This window comes from Mustela erminea, chromosome 4, assembly GCF_009829155.1.
Source record: "Mustela erminea isolate mMusErm1 chromosome 4, mMusErm1.Pri, whole genome shotgun sequence".
Taxonomy (NCBI): domain Eukaryota; kingdom Metazoa; phylum Chordata; class Mammalia; order Carnivora; family Mustelidae; genus Mustela; species Mustela erminea.
The window spans coordinates 44232259-44252701 of NC_045617.1; the positions used below are offsets into that span (position 1 = coordinate 44232259).

Genomic DNA, 20443 nt, shown 5'->3' on the forward strand with positions numbered 1-20443 from the left:
CAGTAGTTATTCAAGGAAACCTTTTGGTTAGATGTGTTATTAAGAATTACTATGTTAAAGCTTTTATTTACTTTTTAAATGTTATCATTGTGTATGTACACATTATTAATTTAAAATGATTTATCTAACTGATTCCTTTTGTTACCTGGCTAGCAGGGAAAAGGGGTCGAGGCCGGTCCTGACCTGTTACAATGAAGACTGACTTGCTATGTGGGATTACACCAGAAGCTTGCAGTGGAGTAATGGTAAGGAAATCAAGCAACCTTAAATATCTCGGCTGTATAGGAGCATATTCTGTTGCAGAAGACCTTCCTATGAAGATCATGGAATCAAATACAGGACATTGAACTAATACTTGGACTTTGATATGAATTTCTTTAACAATTTTCTCTGCAGTGCAAGTTATTAAACTAAAGCTACTCTATTTTCCAAATGTGTTCCAACAGAAATCCTTCATAACTTCTAGCATGGTATCTTAATAAAGAATAAAGTTCTTCTCTTTAAAAAATCTGCTCTAAGTAGATTTTTCCCCTGTTTTTTTAAATTAAGGATCCCAGCAGTGGTTTTCTGAAATATTCTTTTGAATTTGTGCATTTAAATTTTATTGCAGTGGTATAGATGAATGCCATTGTTGGTATCCTTAAATTTTATTTCTGCTCACCAAGGTTAATCATGATTGTCTATATCTTTTTTATAGTAATCACTTTTGAATTGTGTTCAGATATGCAGTTTCAGGTGTAATCATCAGAGCTGGTTAGTCAGGCATTCCAGATAGTGGTTCTTTTCAGAACCTTTTTTAAAGGGTTGGTTAACTACCTCAGTAGCAGAGGATTGAACTATACCCTGTCTGTACTGTACATAGAAAATCTTTGTAGATAAAAGCAAGGCTTGTTAAATGATATGAGGGTAAGATTTTAATATACCAAATGTAACATTCTTAGTTGCCTTTAGTTTCAGAGGCTTGTAAGACTTCCTCATGACCATCATAACAGGCCTTGCTTTTGTCGTATTTTGTGGCTGAAAAAGCAGCCTTGCTTCTTCAGATATTGTAGTTATTTGGATGTATAATAGTTTAGCAAGATGTTACTTTTGTAAGACATCAGATGTTCAAAAAAAGTGCATCCGAACTTGTACTAAATACTGCAGTGTCCCTTTATAAAAAGTCAGACTAAAACTGACAATTGTACAGCAAAGCCTGACATTTGGATATTTTGAAGTTTTTTCATAAATCATAGAAATTAGTATATGGCTGTAGTTTAGCTTTTTAGGTAAAAGGTATGTTTCATTAGTGCATTTCTTACTGCTGATCACTGCAAAAATGTGAATCAGCTTTCCATTTCTTATGCAGGTCATGATAACTTGTAGAATAGAGTACAATCATTTGTGCTATGTTTTTAATTTTCTAAAGCACCTTGATGACAGTGAGTGTTCAGTGGTGAAGCATCCTCTATTGAATCACCCTCAAAATTTTTGCCAAGTCCTAAATTGATAGCTTAAAGTCAAAAGTGAAATTATAGTCTAATTAGGACTTGGTATAAAGAAATCCCTTTCCCCTTCCCCAAAGGGATACTGCAGTTATATCACATACCCAATAGGCACCACGATGAAGATCAGAGCTTATTATACTTAATTAAGGTTTTATACACACCAGTTCCCCCAGTAAATGCAAATTTAACAAAATTAGACATGTCATATGTTCAAAATGCTCATGGCAAACAATCATTTTGCATTCCTGCAAATAAAATTGTTTTATACTGTAAGCTGGAGGCGAGTGTAACTTATTTTTGTAATAAAGTTTTTATTTTTTTTATGTGTCATTAATATAAATGTGTGTTAGTGTAGAAATATTCTGGTTTAAAAACTTAGAATTGCACACATTTCAGTATGTTTATTTGTACTTACATAATTTTAGAATAGTGGTTGCCAATAGCCTGTATGTTTCACATTAATTGGTTTTTTTTATGTTACCTTAATAAACCATTTTAGTATGTTGTATGTCAGTTACTGGGATAGCTGGGACATAGAGTGTAATTTAAAATTTGTCAATAAGTATTCATTGGAATATATGTAAATGTGCCTTGCCGGTTATTGAAACTTACCTACAAAATGAGTATGGGGTGACAAAAATTAGTTCCTGGTGCTTAATGAAACTTTCTGCCACTGATTTTATATATTACCCCGTGCTTTTTTAAAAGTACATCTCTTTCAAATCTTAGTGTAAGTTTGAGGGCTACACAAACATTTACATTTCATTCTAACATATAATGAGTATAATAGGTTGTGGAAAGTGGGTAAACTAAATGTAGCCTTCAGTTAAATTGAATCTCAGTGTAATCTTTGGTGCTGGCGTTTCCCAGTTCCAAGGAGTTAAATGATCCCATCAGAGAGGTCATTGCCATGCCTATTGGCACTTTACTGTCATACCCTTTTTTAAGGGACACTGTCAAGGTGTTTAAGTTAATTCTCAGAATTATTTGTTGGGATTTTAGGACGGGTTTGTTTGACTTAAGTAAGAAATGCATTGTCAAAGTTGAAAGATGAACATTTTTGTGAGTTCACAAATGTGTTCTTGAAACATTAAAATACGGAGCTGTGGGTTTCCAAGATTATTTGGCATTCTTAGTTTGGGGATTTGGGAGGGAAAATGATGATATAAAGAAATTGTGAAGAATTGATGGGTAATGTAAACAGTGGTGATGAAATATATACACACTCAAGTGAAATTACTTGACAGTGTTCATTTGAATAACTTTGAATTCAAGCCATTATAATTTTAAAATTAAATATCATTTGCACTGTTCTGATAATGGGTGCAGTTTTTGAGCAATATAATCAGAGCTAAATATGCATGTAGTGATTAGTGATGTGAACAATTAAGTTCTGAGAAGAAATACTAACTGGTATTTTCAAACTTAAATTTCTGTAGTAAAAAATCAGCATCAAACTCTTATCAATAAGAGATCAAGGAAAACAGGCAATGCATATAAACATACTTTTGAATGTTGTGTGGCCTATAAAGCAATAATGCAATTTATATGGAATGTCATGGGATATGAGAAATGGAAATGCAAAAATAACTAATCCTTTAGTAAAAATGTCAACATGTTAAAAGGGGAATGTTAACTAATGTAGGTTATTGCTATTTGTGATTTGTTTATGGGTTCTTGGCTTTGACAGCTTCAAAGATGGACAGATGACAAGTTAAAAGAAATTTTGTATATATTGTCAAGGAATGGGTCTTAAATCCAAGAGTCAAGTCCCTTCCTTGGGGTGAAAAATGTATTCTTAAAGCATTCTGATTGTTAAACAAGGAACTTGAGTTACCTAAACAAACAGACGCAAGATTTTGTTTCTGCAGACTACTTGGCAATCAAACGTGATCATCAGTTTAGTTAATCAGTTTTCAGAAAGTTGCTTTGTGAGAAAATTGTGTTATATATATTTTCCCAAACATGCTTTTTGTGGGAGATTTTCAGCCATTGCAGTTGAATCAGATACTAGAAATGAAGTGGGGGTTGAGCACAAAAAGAGCGGTTGCACACTCATGATGGTGGTTCTTGTAGCATCATGAGAAATTTATTAATTACTGCAAGTCTGATTTAATAGAATATAAACATTTTCCTCATGATAAAATAGGAACTTAATAGGAATGGATTGATGGGGTGATCTCGGGTATTTACTTGTATGTATTGGAAAGACTTAATATCAGGATGAACACATGCTAGATGGGCAAAATTGTCACGCAGGACAGCTTTTTTTGACTGCTTAGCTGAAGTCACTTGACTAGAAACAACAGAAGATCACCTTGTTATTATAGAGTAAGCCATGTCTCTATTCTAAGGGGAGAAAGTAAATGTGGAAGGACTTAATGCATTTAGGAGAGGGAGCTGCCCCTAGAGTAAATGGATGCTCAGATTCCTACAACTTTCCAGGAATACCCACCACGACCATTTTCTCCCCAGTGATGTATTCCATAAAATTTCTATCTGACCATAGGAATTCATTGGTGGGTATAAAATGAATGAAAGACTTAAATGACTACATAAAATGAATAGACTTGTGAGGATGATGTTTTAAAGTGTAGCATTTACTCAGTGATACCACTCAATAGGGCATGCCACTACTTTTCTTAAAGATGCTAATTATAAACCAACGTTCAAAGACATTTTTAACTGTGGGCAAATTAATAGATGGACTTTTTGGTCTGTCACTTTTTTAAAAAGTACTTAAATGTAAGTTCTATTAGCACCACAGTCTGCCTTCAGTAATATACATAAAATATTTCTCAGGACCAGAAGCATTCAGTTGGAAAAAACCATCTTTTTTACAAATGCAAAACAGTATTATAACTAATGCTCTGGTCCAAGATTAGGTTTTTAATGATTTTAACAGTAGTCTGATAAACATTTAGAAGTCTGGCATTGAGAAACAAAAGCTTGTACCTGACTAGTACTTTTATTTAAAAGAAATATTAGTTCTCTTAGCTTATTTAAATTGTCTCTTACATTTATTTATCCATAGAATTTATATTTATTTCATTCCTTTCATCTCACTGAAAACAACTGTCTGCAGGCTCTTTGATTTGGATTAGATGTGTGAAGTACTGTCTTTTGCCAAAAACCTCAACTTATCTGTTCTTTTTAACGTAGTGGGTTTGTGCTTGTTTGGAGATCAGTTCAAAAAACTATCTGTACTATCTGTACTGCCTCTGATGTTAAGATTTTATGTATAGCATAAGGAAGCTAGCTCTGACTATATTTTCCTAAGAATAAAGACCTATTTTTGTAGCATGTCTTAGGATCTCCAGGAGTCCAAGAATTATTGTGGGTGTGCTCCATTTCATCGTTTTTCACTTAACAGCTTTTGAATAGACACTTGGAATCTTTAGAGCTCTTCACCTTTTGTGATTATATCTATACATTCAAAGTGACTAGCCAATGGTAAAAAACAAGATTCTCCAAGATCCCTAATTCAAGCACACGATGGGGAGTTGTAAACATATAGAGTTGGTCTTCACTTAATTTTAATTGGTGAAAATAATCTGTGGTCACACACATGCCAGTGGATGAAGAATTTAATGGTAATTTGGTTCTTTCCTGGGAACACACCCTACCATGCAATGGTCTTCCATTCCCTATCACAGTCCTCTGAAGGTTTGGGATTGATTGAGGTTGCAAGTAATTCGGGAGAGTGGAGTGAACAAACGGATCTGTTTTAATAATAAAATGTTGAACATTTAGATGACTGCCAATGAGGTTAGGTGGGTGAACTCAGCTTAAAAATGGGTTCCAGTAAACTAAGTTGGCAAATCATCAAAGAATGGGGAACTTGTAAATACATCTAAAGAGTTTGGCTCATAGCCCTAAGAGTTTCTTGGCAGGTGGAGGGGCAGGTAGTAATTTTGGCTGCTTCAGTCAGACAAAAATCCTTTTACAAGGTCACTTAGTGCAGAATTTAGTTTGTATTATACTTGGGATAATCAAAATTTATACTATTTATGAAAAGTTTTTGTCTTTTCAGAGCAGTCATGGATAAGTTTTATACCTGCAAGATTCTGGGTCACCTCTAGGGTGTTTTGAAAACCATTATGTTGCTTGTCTCCCTTTGCAGAGACCAAACTACCACTTGGTTGAAATAAGACTGCTGAATAAGACTGAGTAAGGGAGGAATCATGAACTGTTTGGGAGTTTAGTATCTTCACATGTTAGTTTCCTGGAATGTGTTTCTGACACAACCAGTAAACTTAATAGAATCAAGGTTATTTTAGAATAATTTTTACAGGCTTCAGTGAATACCTGATTTCTCGCTTTGTCTATAAAGTGGTTTAAAACAAGTTCTAATCTGAGAGGAGTTAAAAAGCCTGTTATCTAATGTTCATGAAGTGTCCTTTCTTGTTAGGCTTTCAGTTTGTATTCTGAAAAGATTATGTTGAACTATTGTTTTGGAGACAGTTTTAGGATATCTAAGGGAATTGGTATCTTCTGTCATTTATGAACTACATCCAATTTTATTTCATGGTTAAAGCTTGTAGACAAGCTATTACCACAGATGAAAGAAAACAGGGCTTGTTTATAATATAAAATCTGTATAACAATGTAGATTTCATAATCTGGTCTTCTAAGTGTAGAAGCCTACAACATACCAGGAGAATTCTAACATTACATCTGATGTGTCTCAATTCAGATGAAATGAAGGAAATTTGAATAATTACGGCATTTGTATAATCTGCTTGCTGTTGAATATAGGTGTCCCAGTTTTTTCCTGTGGGAATTAGGAAATGTCGGTACTGCATCATTTGAACACAAAATTGATAAAAACAAGTAGGTTCCATACGCAATGTGGGGCTTGAACTCAGGGCCCTGAGATTAAGGGTCGGATGCTCTGCTGACTGAACCAGATGGGTGCCCTTATTATGTACCCTTAATGACTTTGTTTTTAAGGAGTGTATCTTTAATATGTTAGTATTTATGTTACTTCAACTGGAAGGCTCAAATTGGGCTTCTACATTTGCTTTAACTTACGAAACATGTCATGAAAAATTATAAAAGCATATATTCTAATTGTCTTGGTATACTCAGTATTTGGAATGAGTGGAAAACCAAAAGTAATGAGCAGTATGTCAAAGGCCATTTGTAAAAATTGGTAGAATACACTTAATTCTCTGCAGCCACATGCAGATATACAGTGTTTTGGTTGGCAAAATTTAATATCTCCTTTGCTTTTTTCCTAAAATAGTAAAAATCCACATGAATTTGTACACATTGAATTCTTAAGAATCCTTGAACATTAAGGACCAGTACATTTGCCTTTATGAACCCTGCTTAACTTCAGATTCATTTATAAATAGAATTAAGATATAAAAAAGCTTTTCTAAAACTGTATCATAAATTTTAGTTGCTTTCTTGGTTTCCATCGTTTAGCTGGTAGGATCAGCCATAGTTAGGACCCCAGTAGCAGATACTGTAGTTACTTCAGTTTATTTTTGCCTAGTGTCTCTTTATCAGTCGATTTAAATTACTACTCAGTTTCTTTGTGGTTTCTTTTGCCCCTTAAAAGCTCCTTCAGGGCAGAAAAATCTGAACTAATGGTATTAGGCATTTAGAAATACTCAAATATTTTTCAGTTTGGTGGGAAGTTTATTTGCTGAATTAGGCTTAATTGTGGCTTGCTAATTTGAAAAAGGAATAAAGATTTCAAGCCTCTGAATATACAACATAGAAAGCTTTTTCAAATGAGCATGTAATGCTAGGGACCTGTGGGTGGCTTGGCTCAGGTCATGATCCCCGTGGTCCTGCGCTGAGTCCCGCTCTCGCTCTGCCTGCTGCTCTGAAATTTTTTTTTTAAATGAGCATGTAATGGTAATGTCTTAAGTAAACTAAGTTCATGAAGATTCCCATTTAAATTCTACATCTGACATTTTTTTAGAAAATCAAAATTGGAAGTTAAGAGAACAGTTGGCCTTGTGATATATATATAAATCACTTTTGGGAAAGCCTGGATGGCATAGTCTGGCATTTGTCTATGGTTCAGGTGATCCCAGGATCCTCGGATCAAGCCCCATATCAGGCTCCCTGCTTAGTGGGGAGCCTGCTTCTCTCTTCCTCTGCCTGCTGCTTCCTCCTGCTTGTGATCTCTCTCTCATCAAATAAAATATATTTTAAAAAAAAGTTAAAAAAATACTGTAGTTATAACCCAGCTCAGCAGTTTTCCTTTATGCTGATGGTTGGCTAAATTATAAGTTGCTGAATGAAACAGCATCCAACTGCAATCCTCTTTATAAGGTTGGTGTACTTCAAGATTGAATTCTTGTTTTGCTGGTTTAGTGTAGTGTAGTTTTGTTTCTGTTTTGTTTTAAGATTTTGTTTGTCAGAGAGAGTGAGCATGGGGGTGGGGAATGATGGGAGAGTGAGAAGCACAATCTCCTGCTGAGCAGGGAGGCTGGTGGGCAGGGCTTGATCCCAGGACCCTGAGACTACCACCTGAGCCAAAGGCAACCACTTAACCAAATGAGCCACCCAGGCGTTCTTTTAATGATCCTTTGTTTAGGTTCATGCTATTGCTAAAACAATGAGCCATGACTTTAAAAAATTTTTTTATTTTTAACACTTTGTCAGAGAGAGAGCGTGCACACAAGCAGTGGGAGCGGCAGGCAGAGGGGAGAGAAGCTGGCTCCTGGCTGAAAAAAGGAGCTCGATGCAGGATTCAATCCCAGAACCCTGGGATCACAAACTGAACCAAAGGCAGCTGCTTAACTGACTGAGGGACGCAGACATCCCATGACCTTAATTTTTTATTGAGTTTGTAATTGCCTCTCTCTTTGCTAAGCTCTTTTGGTTATTTAGCCATATTTAATGGTGTATATTCCTGTCTGTGAACTATCATACTAGGATTCCTTTTTCCATTTCATTGCTGGGTTCCACTGTTCATAGGTTCCATAGTTTACGCTTAGATTCCTTTTTGTTCTCGCTGCAATATGTGTTCTCTGGTAATATTGGCAGAAAAGGTACACGAACTGTAAACAGTTTTGTGTACAGGGAAGTGTTTCACCCTAGCTGTTGATTGATAGTTTGGACATAGAATTCTAGCTGCAGTATCCTCCATCAGAACTTTGCGGGTATCACTCCTTGTTTAGTCTAAGTTGACTGAATGCAGTTCTTACTTTGTAGGTAATCTTTTTTTCTTACGCATTCAGAATTTTTATTGTTGTTGCTACTTGGTTTTCTAAAGTTTTATGAGACTGCATAGGTTTTCATTTGTTTTTTTTAACTTGAAATCTTTTTTTTTTTTTTTTAAGATTTTATTTATTTGACAGACAGAGATCACAAGTAGGTAGAGAGGCGGACAGAGAGAGAGAGGAGGAAGCAGGCTCCCTGCTGAGCAGAGAGCCCGATGCGGGACTCGATTCCAGGACCCTGAGATCATGACCTGAGCCGAAGGCAGCGGCTTAACCCACTGAGCCACCCAGGGGCCCCTTAACTTGAAATCTTAAGGGTTTCTTAGTTGCTGAGAATTTTGCTTTCCATTTTTTTCAGCTTTTCTGCTTGCTTTTTGGAGCTTGGATTGGAAGAATTGGACTGAATTGATTGTTTTATGTTTAAACTACTTTCTTCATTTATCACAAGCTTTTTAACACTTCATAGAAAATGTTACCACCACCCCCCTTCAGAACACATACTGTCTTGGGGTGCTTGGGTGGCTCAGTTGGTTAGGCATTTGCCTTGGGCTCGGGTCACGATCCTGGAGTTCTTGGACGGAGTCCTGCATCAGTGTCCCTGCTGGGCAGGGAGTCAGCCTCTCCCCCTTCTTCTCCCTCTGTCCCTCCCCCTGTTCCTTCTCTTTCTCTCTCAAATAAATACATAAAATCTTTTAAAAAATTGTCTTTAAATTTCAACAATAGAGCAATCTGTTCTTATTTTACATATAGACTATCTTGGTCATTCTGAAGATTTTTTTAAAAAGTTACAGTTACAGGATGTGTTGAAATACTAATTCACTTCGGTTATTTACTTTTTCTGCCTCTAATTTTTTTCAAGTGTTTCATGATCCTTCCTTCATATTTATGAAAGAAGGATTTGATAAAAGTGTCTGGTGTTACAGATGGCTACCTTTAAGTTTTGTGTGTGTGAGAACATCATAAAGACTAACAGGCTTTATTTTAGCTTCCTTGGGAGCAGGAAGACAGACAGGGTATTGCCAATGCCTGAAAGAAGAGTGCCTGATTGCAGGAGTCTTAACTCCTCCCAGGCAGGTTATTTGCTTGGGGAGGGGAATAGATCCTGAAAGCAGCCTCACAACCCTCAGTCACCACCTACTTTTCTTCCCCTTTCACTTGGAAACTGGAGGCCTTGCCTTTTCCTTCCCATTCATCTCCCATGAAAAATGGCTCCTGCTTCTTATAGCCTTGTAAGTGAAAAATTAATATAAGTCTCATTTTTTCTACCTAAATTGTACAACTTAGTATAAGAAGTGCTGCTTTTAAATGGAACTCGGTAGTAAAATACAATATGAGTACATTGTCTTGAATTTATTAGAAGAAACCATCTTTATCTGTATTACCACGTTCATGCTAATGGCTCATTTAAAATAGTCTAGAAGGGGCGCCTGGGTGGCTCAGTGGATTAAGCCGCTGCCTTCGGCTCAGGTCATGATCTCAGTGTCCTGGGATCGAGCCCCGCATCGGGCTCTTTGCTCAGCGGGAGCCTGCTTCTCTCTCTCTCTCTCTCTCTCTCTCTCTGCCTGACTCTCCGCCTACTTGTGATCTCTCTCTCTGTCAAATAAATAAATAAAATCTTTAAAAAAAAAATAGTCTAGCAAAAGTTTGAATAAGTCTTACTGGAAAAGAGAACAGCACCTAGCATGCTAAAAGGGTACATAGAAGACATTTTGTGACTTAAAGATGCAAACTTAGTGACATTCTTGAGTGGGCAAATTTTGAAGGCCTTTTGGGAATAGTAAAATAGGGTTTGTTTTAGCATATAATTTCTGAACATTTAAAAAGAGACCATTAAGCAGTATTTTGTTTTTCCATTTATATTTAACACAGCTACTACATTTGTGTATGCTGTTTTACCTGGTAATGACTACATTCCTTATTTTGGGAGAGATCTCTCAAACCTACCTTTTCAGACTTCATGGGAGTCTGTGTTAATTTACTTGTGGAATGTATTAATGCTTTTGTCATATGCTATGCTGATTAGAGAGTCTACATCCTTTAAACTTTTTCCACATAAAGGCAATTCAGACATCTTAGATCATTTTGGGTCTTCTTAAGGACTGCTTCCAGGTATTAAAACACTACATCTTAGGATATTAAATATTAATTAGCTGATAGCTGATATCATGGGAGAAACTGACTTTTGAGGATTTTGGTACCAAAAATGTTAGCTAATTTTAATGGCATTAGTAGTATCTTAACATACATCGACATACCTCAGGAAACTAAAGAGGAAAATAAAGCTTATTAGCTCTAGTATACCTAGACCCATTCAGTAAAATTGGACTTAAAGCTTGCTAATCTCTTGTATTTATATGGCTTCCCCATTCTAATAAGCTCGATGCTAGTGTGTGTGTATTACAAAAATACAGGTTGCTCAACCAAATTACTGTGTGCACATTAATATAGTCACAATTTCAATGATTTGGATACTTCTTTTAATTCCCAATAGTTCTAGGTGAAAAAAAAAAATAAAAATATTTCTTCCCAATCATTGAGGCCTATAATGAGGGTACTGTGTACAAACACAATGTAACCTCTTTGGTCCTGGGTAAAAGAGATTATATTAAATTCTGATATTTTTCCAGCTCGCAGCATTCTATAAAGTACAGCTTATGGTTTGGTTAACATTCTACCTAGAGGATTTTTTATTCCCTTTCATTCATACTTCTGTGAAGGCTTAGTTTCACAAAATAGGAAATGTTACATTAAAAGACTTCATTCATACTTTAATCAACAGGAAATACCTTACATGTATGAACATTTTCTGGAGTATTTTTTGTGATCCTTACTGTTGGAGGGGGAGAGAGGAGGATGCTTTATTTCTCTTAGAGGGGGAAACATTAAACTCTCTGTATTCTGAGGAAGAAAACTGTATCAAGCCCTATATCGTTCACAGAGCATTATTCATGTTATCCCCAAATTCCCTGTATTACTGTGTTAATATTACACTAGTACGGAGGCAGCCTGAATCATGTAGATGTGAACTAATATTTGAGCAACATGGATCGCCTTCTGTGGTAGAAACAATGTTTTTTAATCTTTAGAACTAGTGTTCATTTATCTCAAGTCTCTTAGTTCTGTAGTTCTAGGCAAAACACATTTGGTGTAATGCTAATATAAATATAATATATATAAATATAAATATAAATATAAATGAATCTGTTCAGGAAATGAAAGGCCATATAAGTGCTAAACCAACCCCCCAAATTTGCTTTATTGCTAAAAGCTCAAATGTTTTCTAAAAATTGTAAGGCCAGCATATAATCCAAAATAGCATAAGGGTTCACTTAAGCACCAGCATATACCCTCCCCCACCCTCCTTTCCCCAGTCTTTGGGTAGAAACCCTGCATTTTCCATATTCAGGATAATGCATTTTATTGCACCTTTTTCTGTGTAGCTTGGTATTGGAATGCTGTCTTTTTAGGTTGATTTTTCTCTCCCCTCTATGTTAAAGAGCTGTTAAAAGGATACCAGTAGCTTGATATGAAAATTATCTTTTTCAAAAGCTTTGACCTCTAAGTTATTTGTTACATTGAATTCTTGGAAAGTTTTTTGTTTTGTTTTGGTACTTTGCTGGTTCTCTAATCTTTGATCATGTCATACTTACCTGTCCTTATTTCCCTTTTTTTTTTTTTTTAAGATTTTTAATTTATTTATTTGACAGAGATCACAAGTAGGCAGAGAGAGAGGTGGAGGCAGGCTCCCTACTGAGCAGAGAGCCTGACGCAGGGCTTGATCCCAGGACCCTGGGATCCCAGGATCATGACCTGAGCAGAGGCTTAACCCACTGAGCCACCCAGGTGCCCCTCCCTCTTTTTTTCATCTGTACTTGTCTCCTTGATCTCATCTACATTCACAGCTTCATATCACATCTATGTGGACTCCTGTTGTACTATCCAGACTTGATTATTGGTCTGTTATGTGTAGGTCTTCATTTTAGCTATTTGTTGTACACAGAGTCCTCTGCTGTCAGTGACTATGTCCTATTTATTTCTCTTTTCACATCCAGCTGCTTTGATTGTATACTATTGTTTATCATTACTGAATAGGCCTGAAATACCCTCTCTCACCAAGTCCTAACCTATACTCTAAAAAGTTCAGGTGTGACTAACTTCATACTTATTTTAAATGAGAATCTTAAATGGTTCTTAAAGACCACATTGACAAGTGGCACATTTAATTATAATGGTTTGCCACATCTGTATTTAGAGTCTATAGCAGCATTGTCCAATAGAAACAGGATATAAACCACGTATGTAATTTAAAATTTTGCAGTTTGGCTCCAGTTCAACCTTCCATCCTTACCTTTCATTCATATATACATATATACATTCATATATCTGTAAACTGCTTGCCTTGTCTATCTTTGGCTCACTTTTCATTCTACACCCCCAAGCCAACCCTCAAACAAAACTTCACTCCAGCCAAAATAGTAAAAGTCTTCTTGCTGTAGGTAGTTTAAAACTATCAACAAAATATCTCTCAGGAATATACACAGTAAGGAGAACATCAAGATAAAGCTTCTGCCTTTGCCTTTCTGGAGTTGAAATAGGGCTACTAGGTAATTTGTCTTCCTTGTGCTATGGGTTTATTGTAACATGGCTATATGAGTCAAAAACCAAAATTGACCAACCTCTGCTTACGTAATTTTAGGAGCAGAACCATGGTTTTAAAACATCTGGCCACATTTGGAAATCGGATGTTTTGGGGCATCTGAGTGGCGCAGTGGGTTGAGCGACTCTTGGTTTTGGCTCAGTTTGGGGTCATGGAATCGAGCTCTGTGTCAGGGTCTGTGCTCAGAGGGGAGTCTGCTTGAATTTCTCTCCCTCTGCTCCTCCTCACCACCCGCCTCTCAGTCACTCTCTCAAATAAATATTTTAAAGAAGTCTGATGTTTCGGGGCACCTGGCTGGCTCAGTGGGTTAGAGCCTCTGCCTTTGGCGCAGGTTATGATCCCAGGGTCCTGGGATCGAGTCCCACATCAGGCTCTCAGCTTCCTTCTCTCTTTCTCTGTCTGCCTCTCTGCCTACTTGTGATCTCTGTCAAATAAATAAAATATTTTTTAAAAAAAACCAGAAGTGTGATGTTTCAATGCTTTGTAATTACAAGAAGAATACTATCTTATAAATTATATTCATTATTGCTGGTATTCTTCAAATTCATTGTTAGCAATGTATGTATTAATTGCGATTTCCCGTCCTCCACCGTGATCAATAACAGTTTAATATGCTGCTTTATAATGGGAAAAAACAAAGTCATGAAATTTGGCAGGGCTGAATGTGTTAACGGGATTAAACCAATTTAAGAATAATGCACAATGTGCTATCAATCTTTGAAAACTCAAGACATGAAAAGGATTACTTATATTTAGATAGGGGTATTTCCTAGAGATTTCTTCTTAGCCCCCCAAAATAAAGTAAGCTAATCTATTTTATTTTTTTGACTGGAAATAGAATAGAATTGCTCTCTGAACATATGGGACCGAGTTCTTAATTACATTGAATAAATAAGGCTATGTCTCCGACTTCACACAGTTGAATAGTATATGCATATGATTTTCTGATAGTGTTTAAAATTCAAATTGTTTTATTAAAGTCCTGTTTATGTGAAACCTGTAAGTTTAAAGAAACCTAAATTTAAATGGTAACTGCCTTGGAATATATAGGGGATATTTTCCAATAAAAATTTTTTTTAAAGATTTTATTGGACAGGCAGAGATCATAAGTAGGCAGAGAGGCGGGCGGGGGTGGGGGGAGGAAGCAGGCTCCCCGCTGAGTAGAGAGTCCGATGCAGGGCTCGATCCCAGGACCCTGGGATCATGACCTGAGCTGAAGGCAGAGGCTTTAACCCACTGAGCCACCCAGGTGCCCCTCCAATAAAAATTTTAAAATAACTTCCAAATTACCTTTTCTACTTGGATATACTGTATTGAGTTTCTTTTCTTTTCTTTTTTTAAAATTTTATTTATTTGACAGAACACAAGCAGGGTGAGCAGCAGGCAGAGGGAAAGGGAGAGGCGGGCTCCCCACTGAGCAAGGAGCCTGATGTGGGGCTCTATCTCAGGACCCTGGGATCATGACCTGAGCCGAAGACAGATGCTTAACCAACTGAACCACCCAGGTGCCCCTGTGTCATATCTCTTTTCTTTTTCTCCTTCCTTCCTTCCTTCTTCCCTTCCTTCCTTCCTTCCTTCCTTCCTGGAAAGAACATTTTAAGTAATCTGTGCCCAACGTGGGGCTCAAACTTAACTCTGAGATCAGGAGTTGCATGTTCTATTGTCTGAACCAGCCAGGCACCCCAAGTTTATTTTTTTAGAGCTAGTATCAGGTTACTAAAATAGGAAAGGCTTTTTTTTTTTTTTAAGGAATATAAAAATTGCCTTTAATTCTTTGGTAGCAACCTTCCTAGATTTAGAAATGAAGTATCAATATTACTGATTCTCACAAATTCTGGACCAAGGCTAGTTGCATGGGAGTTGATAGGTACCATATGAAAATGCTTATGTTTCTGTATTTTAGTGAATAGCCTACCTAACGGTAAGGGGAGGTATAGCAAAGCCTTTCCAAAATGCTTTCAGAAGTTATTGAAGTCAGTTGAAAGCTATATTTAAACACCTGAACACAGTTAGCATTTTTCTTTTTATGAAAGGAAACCGGTGTCTCTATAGTTAACACGAGACATAAGGTGGAATGTTTTACTTATTTAAAGGGTAAGTTTAAAAGTAGACAAGAAAAACATTGGCTGTCTTATCCAATATAATGAGAGTGTTGGAATTATCGAGTGCCTTTTCCAGTCTTTAATATTTATCAACAGGAGATGAGTATATTTTCAGTTTGTAATTAGCTGTGAGTTGACATTTTCAAGTTATGACCAACTACCTAGTTCCATGAAAGTGAGGTTTGAGAGGATGGTTATTCCATTGTGTCTTAGAAATAAGATGACAAACATTAAATGCTTTAATTTTCTGGTGCTAAGCTGTAGTGAGACTTCCTAGAAATCTATAGTCAAAACAGCTCTTTTACCTGGAGAGGATCTATTTGAGCCACTGATTCTATAAAGTTGTAGTCCTTCATATCTTCCCATTGGAAGTTTTACTTTGTGGCCACACAGAAAAGTGGTGGTTAAATATGAAAGTAATAGCTTCATTTTTATTTTTTATTTTTTTTTTATTTATTTATTTGTCAGAGAGAGATTACAAGTAGGCAGAGAGGCAGGCAGAGAGAGAGAGGAGGAAGCAGGCTCCCCGCTGAGCAGAGAGCCCGATGCGGGACTCGATCCCAGGACCCTGAGATCATGACCTGAGCCGAAGGCAGCGGCTTAACCCACTGAGCCACCCAGGCGCCCCAATAGCTTCATTTTTAAAAAGATTTTATTTATCAGAGAGCACGAGTGTACAAGCAGGGGAAGCAGCAGGGAGCGCCCCAAGGAGCAAGGAGTCCAATGCGGGATCCCGAGGGACTCCTTCCCAGGACCCTGGGATCATGACCTGAATTGAAGGCAGATGCTTAACCAACTCAGCCACCCAGGCTTCCCTGCATTTTTAACTTTCAAACTTCCACCCATAAAAATCCCTTAGTGCTCTTCCTTGAATTAATCTACATTGTAGTTCCTTTTGTGAAAACCAAGAAAAGGAACCTTTCTTAAAGAAGGCAGTTTTAACGGCTCCTTTAAAATGTTATATACAGAGGTTGATACATAGGATTAGATTGTGGGGGTTGGGGGGGAAGAGGACATTATGAAATGTAAAGTTAAGACTGGGGCACCTGGGGGCACTTGGGTGGCTCAGTGGGTTAAAGCCTCTGCCTTCTGCTCAGGTCATGATCCCAGGGTCCTGGGATTGAGCCCCACATTGGGCTCTCTGCTCAGCCGGGATCCTGCTCCCTCCTCTCTCTCTCTGCCTGCCTCTCTGCCTACTTGTGATATCAATCTCTCTGTCAAATAAATAAAGTCTTAAAAAAAAAAAAAGACTGGGGTGCCTGGATGGCAGTTGGTTAAGTGTCTGACTCTTGTTTTGGCTTAGGTCATAATCTTGGGGTCATGAGATTGAGGCCCATGTTGGGCTCCATGCTCAGTGTAGTTAGTCTGCTTGAGATTCTCTTCCCTCTGTCCCTCCAACTCATGCTCACTTTCTCTCACTCTAAAATAAATAAAACTTAAAAAAAAAAAGACTAAAAATAACCTTATGAATGCCACAAAAGTAAAATATGAACCTTGATGCTTTGGGACACTGAGGGGAAAATGGGTTTGGGAATGCCAATCCTGTTCGAGGAGAGCACATTCTAAATTATAGGAGGCATCTGAGAGGGATAGACTGAAATGGGTCCTAGGGGTGATGTGTATGTATTCATCTATCCTTTTCCTGATCCACTTATGCCATGCAGGTCATGGCTCTCAACAGTTAAGATTTAGTGTATATTCTGGGTCATCAGAGTTAAGTAGGCCTAATTACTGTGATTCAGGTATTCAACACCATCTTTTCAAACTACTGTACCAATATAAGCAATTTGTGCAGTTTGCTGGTGGGGTTGGGAGAATCAGTTTTAATTAGAAGCATTTTAAATACTTAACATTGCCTACTGCTGGGTGACTTGTGAAAATGAAGTTAAAGCAAAGAGATAAATCCTAGTCTTTGCTTAAATTGTGCAGATCCCACTAGTTGAAAATTTCTCTTTCCCATCTTTTGTCATTTAAAAAAAATATACTACAGCCTTTATATATAAACATGACTTGTATTATACATTTTCATGTGTCACATGTCTCCCCTAGATTGTACGCCTTTGGAGGTCAGAAAAATGCATCTAAATCATTGTATCTGCCATCACATCCAGTACAGTGCCTTATATTTATTTGCTAATTCAATAAATATTCATTAAAATAATGGAGCTTTTATTGGGTTGAAGTATGTTTTAGCCTTTTAGATGAATGCATTATCAACTGTTTTTCATTCTTTTGTAGTTTGAAAATGTATCCCAACATACACAAGTAATTATGCCATTTATCTAAAATTTACACACTTAATTGTACTGGCTCTCCACAGCTAACTGGAGCAACACTGTCCAGTAGAAACATAATGTAAACCACTTGTGTAATTTAAAAATTACATCAATAGTAAAATTACATTAATGGAGCCACATAGAAATATGAAGTGAGATTAATATTTTTTAGCTCATTTTGAAAAATCACATTTTTAATTGTTTTAAAAATTGAGACAATTTATATTCTATTTTCATGTCAAGTCTGATGTGTATTTTACATTTACAGCACATGTTTATTCAAACTAGCCACATTGTAAATGCTCAGTAGCCTGATAATAGTCAGTGGCTACTGTATTGGACAGTGTAGGTCTAGAACTTTAAGGGCAGGCAGTGAACCTCTTTGGACCTATCTCTTACTAGCTATCAGCTGTGATCTCAGGTCATTGTCATTTTAGGTTATTATCCAAATAAAGGTAATTGGTTTGGCTGCTTTTACCACATTCTTAGATTCATACAATAATATAAGGAAATTGTTTTATTAAGCATTATATAAAGACATTTAATAGGCAATTTCCACCCAATTTAATCTTTAAAACTTCTGAAGAGACATCTCTGTTTTAGACTTGAGGATGCAGGGGTTGAGGTAGATCAAGTTAACTTTGCTCAGTGAAATACTGCTAGTAGAGGTGGAGCTGGTTTCAGAATAAGGATTGATTGTGGATATCCCATATCCTTGCTTGAAGTTCAAAACTTTTAATACAAGTTTGTAAAAAAACAAACAAACAAAAAGCTCTGTGTATGTGTTAAAGTGGATACTAGACCACAACATTAAAGAGAAAACATCTAGTAAAGTATAACATTATTTTATTTGATGAGGTCTGTATCAACAGTAAGTTTTTTTTCGTGCTTTAGGTGTGGATTTTAAATGGCTTTTTATAGCAAAGATTTATTTTTGTTTTTCCCATTTCTAATAATAATAATAATATGAAAATTTAAATTATTCTAATTGCCTCTACTAAAAAACTCATATGGGAAAAAGTCCAAGTTGGATGTTCTAAAGATGTCTAATTTGAACAGGCAACATTTTCTTTAAAGATTTTATTTATTGGGGCGCCTGGGTGGCTCAGTGGGTTAAGGCCTCTGCCTTCGGCTCAGGTCATAATCTCAGGGTCCTGGAATTGAGTCCTGCATTGGGCTCTCTGCTTAGGAGGGAGCCTGCTTCCCTCCTCCCCCCGCCCCACCTGGCTCTCTGCCTACTTGTGAGCTCTGTCAAATAAATACACAAAATCTTAAAAAAAATTTAAAAAGATTTTATTTCAGAGAGAAAGACCACGTGAGCAGGATGGGGGTTGGGGGGAAGGGCAGAGGGAGAGGGAGAAGCAGGCTCCCTGCTGAGCAGGGAGATTGACAACATGGGCTTGATCCCAGGACCCTGGGACCATGACCCAAGCCAAAGGCAGATGCCCAACCAAGCAAACCACCCAGGCACCCCTGAACAGGAAACATTTTATCTTTGAAATGTATTGGTTCTCAGTGCAAAGCTGAACAGCAATTTCAGAACAAGCCTTTAGGAAAATAAAGTGTTTAAAAAGAATTGGCAATATAACTTCATTTAATAATTTAATAAAATTTAATAAAGTAACTTGCCATAGTATTACTGAAGTACATAGTGTGGGTCTTTGATACATGTAGATTAATTCAACATACACCTGTTATAGTGTACCCTGGAATGTTCATATAAACATAGATTAATTCAAATACAATTTTAAAAAGGCTGCTAAAGTGAAATGAATATACAAAGTGTTTGTGTACCTTAAAACATTAAAAAAGGCAGTACGTTTTCCAGTGATGTTACATAGTATTTTTTTTTTAAAAGATTTTATTTATTTATTTGACAGAGAGAGATCACAAGTAGGCAGAGAGGCAGGCAGAGAGAGGAGGAAGCAGGCTCCCTGCTGAGCAGAGAGCCCGATGCGGGACTCGATCCCAGGACCCTGAGATCATGACCTGAGCCGAAGGCAGTGGCTTAACCCACTGAGCCACCCAGGCGCCCCAATGTTACATAGTATTTTAAATGGTTAATCAGAAATGGCACAGCAGGAGTATATTTGTGATGTTAGTTTAGACAGTACCTAATGATGAGGACCAGTGAAATGTTATATACCACCCTGGAATTGTTAAACCATTCTAGGAAGAAATTTGACAGTATCATGTTCTTTTTTTTTTTTAAGATTGTATTTATTTGAGAGAGAGAGAAAGAGAGAGAGAGCAGAGGGGGAGAGAGAAGCAAACTCCAGGCTGAACAGAGCGCCAGAGGTGGGGTTCCATCAGAGGACCCTGGGATCATGACCTGAACCAAAGGCAGATCCTTAAGTGACTAAGACACGCAGGCGCCCCATTATGTATCATGTTCTTACCCTTTGATCAAGCAACTGTACTGACGTTGATCTTAAAAAAATAGAGATGTGTATAAATTTATGATACAAAATGGTAATCATAATGTCAATGAGATTAAATAGCACTAATACACTAAAGATGGCACATTCTTTTTTTTTTTTAAAGGTTTTATTTATTTATTTGACAGAGATCACAAGTAGGCAGAAAGGCAGAGAGGAAGGGAAGCAGGCTCCCTGCTGAGCAGAGAACCCAATGCAGGGCTCCAGCCCAGGATCCTGGGATCATGACCTGAGCAGAAGGCAGAGGCTTTAACCCACTGAGGCACCCAGGCTCCCCTAAAGATGGCACATTCTTT

The 20443-nt window shown here is 37.0% G+C and overlaps 1 protein-coding gene across 5 annotated transcripts in view; it reads left to right on the forward strand.

Moving 5' to 3' along the window:
• The window catches only part of SYNCRIP (synaptotagmin binding cytoplasmic RNA interacting protein), a 31261-nt gene extending 26466 nt beyond the window's left edge, over positions 1-4795 (forward strand). For 2 of the 5 annotated variants that reach the window (XM_032339118.1, XM_032339121.1), the window contains one exon: positions 154-4795. In XM_032339118.1, coding sequence (XP_032195009.1) covers positions 154-195 — 42 coding nt within the window. In that variant the 3' untranslated portion in view covers positions 196-4795. Of the gene's footprint in view, positions 90-153 lie in introns of those variants that run through there. The other 3 variants (XM_032339117.1, XM_032339119.1, XM_032339120.1) reach the window with 3 other exon arrangements.
• The last annotated feature ends 15648 nt before the right edge of the window (positions 4796-20443 follow it).